The sequence below is a fragment of the Myotis brandtii genome, unplaced genomic scaffold (assembly GCF_000412655.1).
Source record: "Myotis brandtii unplaced genomic scaffold, ASM41265v1 scaffold490, whole genome shotgun sequence".
NCBI classification, from domain to species: domain Eukaryota; kingdom Metazoa; phylum Chordata; class Mammalia; order Chiroptera; family Vespertilionidae; genus Myotis; species Myotis brandtii.
Genome location: NW_005368708.1, coordinates 1,322,339 through 1,327,249, shown reverse-complemented (window position 1 = coordinate 1,327,249; position 4,911 = coordinate 1,322,339). Strand labels below are relative to the sequence as shown.

Genomic DNA, 4,911 nt, shown 5'->3' with positions numbered 1-4,911 from the left:
GCAGGAGGCAGCCGATCAATGATTCTCTCTCATCATTGATGTTTCTATCTTTCTATCTCTTTCCCTTCCTCTCTGAAATCAATAAAAATATTTTTTTCAAAAGAATAATATTCAGTAAAGGTATAAGGAATTGGGCCTTCCTCTTACACACTGTTGATGAGGGTGTAAACTGGTGCAGATCCACAAGCCTTATCAGAAAATTCTGAGAAAAGATGAAAAGTTGTAATTTGGATTTTTTTTTTATTATAGAAAGGCAATATAGAACATTTTCCATATATTATAAAACACCTCAAAAGCAATCCATAGTCAAACACATTCCAGTGGAATAAAGACTAGCCACAGCTTTATGAAGATTTTTCAATTTTCAAAACTTTTGGGAAAAGACTATAAATAGCCATAAACGTATGAAGAATTTTAAATTTTCAGAACTTTTTGGATTTCAGAGTTGTAGACAAGGGATATGCATTATGTGTTAAGAGCCTGAAAAACACATCTACTCATCAAATAAGAAATTTTGCACCCAGGCATTCTGTTTAAAAAACTAAATTTCAGGCCTGGCCTGTGTGGCTCACTAGGTTGAGCATTGCCCCTTGCACCAAAAGGTTGCCGGTTTGATTCCCAGTCAAGGCACATGCCCAGTTATGGGCTTGATCCCCAGTAGGGGGCATGCAGGAAGCAGTTGATCCATCTTTCTCTCTTTCCCTCCCTTCATCCATCTTTCTCTAAAAATCAATGGGGAAAAAAAATATCCTCAGGTGAGGATAGATAGATAAATAAATAAATAAAACTAAATTTCAAAAAGATTTCCATCAGAGTATTGTTTTTAATATCAATACACTGGAAATTATTTCCTATTATTGTTCAGATTTTGTGCAGCTTTTAAGAGTATAGAATATATTAAAATGTCCACAGTATATTAAGTTTTAAAATTAGATTACAGCGCAGCCAGCATGGCTCAGTGATTGCACATTGACCTATGAACCAGGAGGTCACGGTTTGATTCCCAGTCAGGGCACATGCCCGGGTTGCAAGCTTGATCCCCAATGTGGAGCATGCAGGAGGCAGCCGGTCAATGATTCTTTTTCATCATTGATGTTTCTATCTCTCTCTCCTCCTCTACCTTCCTCTCTGAAATCAATAAAAAATATATATATTTTAAAAGAAAAAAGAAAATTAGATTAAAAATAATGTAACTGTGAGATTCAATTCATTTAAAGTTCAAAAACAAGCAAAACTAGCCCGACCAGTGTGATTCAGTGGTTGAGCATGGACCCATGAACCAGGAGGTCATGGTTCAATTCCCAGTCAGGGCATATGCCCAAGTTTTGGGCTTGATCCCCAGTAGGTGGCGTGCAGGAGGCAGCCAATCAATGATTCTCATCATTGCTGTTTCTATCTCTCTTGACCTCTCCCTTCCTCTCTCTGAAATAAAAAGCAACAAACAAACAAACAACAACAAGCAAACTTAATCTATGGTGTTAGAAGACAGGATAGCAGTTACCCTGGTGGTTTGGAGGCAAAGGGAGATTCTGTTTATTGATCTAAGGGCTGATTACACAGTATAATCATTTCATCAAGTGGTACATTTATAATTTATGCATTTTCCTGCATGTATGTAAAATTTTTAAAAAGAAAGTATTTAAGGGCTAATGCTTTTTTTAAAAAAATAATTACTATATACATTGAAATGTCCACATTAATAATAGTCACTCCAAGAAGTGGGAAATTTTCTTCATGTCATTCTATATTGTCAATATAATTGTCAATATATACTATATTGTTTGAAATTTTCTCTTAACGATAAAATGTTAAGAGAAATCTATTACCTTTATGATTAAACAAAACATAGTCCATACTGCAAAAGCTACAATGAAAATGGTGCCCTCACACAGTTTTCCAAACTGATTTGGAATGCCATCAGCAATCTGAACAATGCATCAATGACCTTGAAAACATTCACATATTCATAACATATGATCCAGCAACTCTACTTCTGGAACTCTATCCTAAAGAAATTAACCAACATATAAGAAAGAACTGCAATTTAACTCAGTGCTTTATAAGGGAGGAAGTGGTTCTCTTTCATACCGTGCTCATAAGGTGAAAAAGTGCCTGCATCGATGTTGATATAGGGGTCGATTTTGATGGCGGTAACTCGGAGTCCCCATGATTTTAGAATCGTCCCAATGCTGCTCGCGATGATCCCTTTCCCAATGCCCGAGATCACCCCACCGGTGACTAGGATGTACTTCATTGGTAGAGGAATGGCTGGGTGTCAGCACCCAGATAGAATCTGAAAGGTAATGAAATTAAGGGTCAGGGAAGAGAAACATTTTCTCAAACCAGTAAAGCAGAGTGTGTGTTAAACCAGAATTTCAAAAGCACACAGCATTTTCCTATCTAAACTAAATAGTTAAAACTTTAAAAAAATTTTAAACCCTCAGATATTTTTTTTATTTATTGATTTGAGAGAGAGAACGAGTTTTTGTTCCACTTATTTATGCATCAACTGGTTGATTCCTGTATGTGCTCTGACCAGGGACCGAACTTACCACCTTGGCATATCTGGATGATGCTCTAACCAACTGAACTACCCAGCCAGGACTGAAACTTTTGAAACAAAGTCATATCCTCTGATTTTTTATTTTTGTCAATATGCAGGAAGCTGTGGCTATTTTCTGCAAGCAGAGGGGCTGGCTCCATTGCCCTGATTTTCCATTTACCCCAACTCTGTTATATGACAAACTTCACGATGAGAAAATAGATTTCTCTGGGATTCCGAGGCATGGTAAAATTTATGAGATCAGGCACTGTTGTCAGACAGAGCTGTACAAGCTGTACCGGGGCAAGCTAATCCATTCTGTGCCTGTTTCTTCATCTGTGAAATGGAATAAAAATACCAGTCCCTTAAAATATTATCCAGCACTAAAAAGAAATGAGCTGTCAAGCCATGAAAAGACATGGAGGAAACTTAATGCATATTACTAAGTGAAAGAAGCCAATCTGAAAAGGTTACATACTGTAGGATTTCAAATATATGATGCTCTGGAAAAGGCAAAACTATGGAGACAGTAAAGAGATCAGTGGTTATGCCCTAGCTGGTTTGGCTCAGTGGATAGAGTGTCAGCCTGTGGACTGAAGGGTCCCAGGTTCAATTCCAGTCAAGGGCACATGCCTGGGTTGTGGGCCCAGTCCCCAGTGGGGGGCGTGCAAGAGGCAGCCATTCAATGATTCTCTCTCATCATTGATGTTTCTATCTCCCTCTCCCTTCTTCTCTGAATTCAATTTTTAAAAAAATTTTTTAAAAAAGAGATCAGTGGTTGACAGTGGTTGCGGGGAGGGAGGGAGGAATAGGTGGAGTACAGAGGATTTTTAGGGCAGTAAAACTACTCTGTGTGATACTACAATGGTGAATACATGTCATTATACATTTGTCCAAGTCTATATAGAATGTACAACATCAAGAGCAAATTCTAATGTAACCATGACTTTGGGTGATAAGACTGTGCCAACATGGGTTCATTGATTGTAATAAATGTATTGCTCTGGTTTGGGATGTTGATAATGGAGAAGGCTGTGCTTATGGGACAGGTGGTGTATGGAAACTCAGTACTTTCTGCTCAGTTTTGCTGCAAACCTAATATTGCTCTAAACAGTAGTCTATTTTTTAAAATCAATATTTAAGTGTGCCAACATAAAAAAGATTTCCTAGGTGGTTCTGAGGTTTAATTGAGCAAAGATATAGATCAGAGGTCAGCAAACCAGGGCCCACTGCTCACCTCACATCTGGCCCACTGTCTGTTTTTGCATGGTCCCTAAGCTAAGACTGTTTTTTATATTTTATATGATTTACAAACGATCAAAATAGTATTTCATGACATTAAAATTATATGATACTCAAACTTGTGTCCATAAATCAAGTTTTATTAGCACACAGACACACCCGTTCATTTATATAGTGTCTATGTTCACTTACTTTGTACAATGGCAGAGCTGAGTAGCTGGGACAACAGAGATCTGTGGCCCACGACACCTGAAATATTTACTATCTGGTCTTTAACAGAAAATGTTTGCTGGTACCTGGTATGGAGGGTCAAAATCAATCCCGACATTAACTGATAGTAAGAACTTAAGAAGGTGAGCTATTAACATCACTATTAATAAGAATAAATGTGTCCTCCTTAACTGAATTTTTTTCATTACCTATCAGTTTTACCATGTAGGAATATTCAAGCAGGGGGAAAATGTATTATGTCATAAGGAAATTTTATTTGACTTTTCTGTGGCTGTCTGATTCACACTCTTTTTGACTGGCAGGCAGGGAGCCCAATAGCTACTTGGCCTTCTCTACTTTGAGAACCACTGTTTTCCCCTTGAGCCTATGCCTTCATTCTCGCCATTTCACCATGCATGTGAAAGTAAGCCTTGCCGTAACCGGTTTGGCTCGGTGGATAGAGCGTCGGCCTTCGGACTGAGGGGTCCCGGGTTCGATTCCGGTCGGGGGCGTGTGCCTTGGTTGCGGGCGCATCTCCAGTGGGGAGTGTGCAGGAGGCAGCTGATCGATGTTTCTCTCTCATCGATGTTTCTAACTCTCTCTCTCTCTCCCTTCCTCTCTGTAAAAAAAATCAATAAAATATATTTTAAAAAAAATAAAAAAATAATAAAAAAATAAAATAAAAAAAGAAAGTAAGCCTTAACAGCATGATTTTCGTAGTCAGGGATGGCAGCTAAATGGGCAACTGAGTAAGACCACTGCAAAAGAGAGGGAAACTAACAAAAATTAATAACTATAAATCCCACTTTCTATTATAATTCACAATTTTAAAAAATATTTTAATCAATGATTCTCTCTCATCATTGATGTCTATCTCTCTCTCCCTCTCCCTTCCTCTCTGAAATCAATTTTTAAAA

At 37.9% G+C, this 4,911-nt stretch overlaps 1 protein-coding gene across 1 annotated transcript in view; it reads right to left on the bottom strand.

Moving 5' to 3' along the window:
• CTPS2 (CTP synthase 2) overlaps nt 1-4,911 on the bottom strand; it is a 116,091-nt gene that overhangs the window by 105,497 nt on the left and 5,683 nt on the right. Inside the window, exon 2 of the mRNA XM_005876622.2 lies at nt 2,089-2,293. Coding sequence (XP_005876684.1) covers nt 2,089-2,254 — 166 coding nt within the window. The 5' untranslated portion in view covers nt 2,255-2,293. The remainder of the gene's footprint in view (nt 1-2,088; nt 2,294-4,911) is intronic.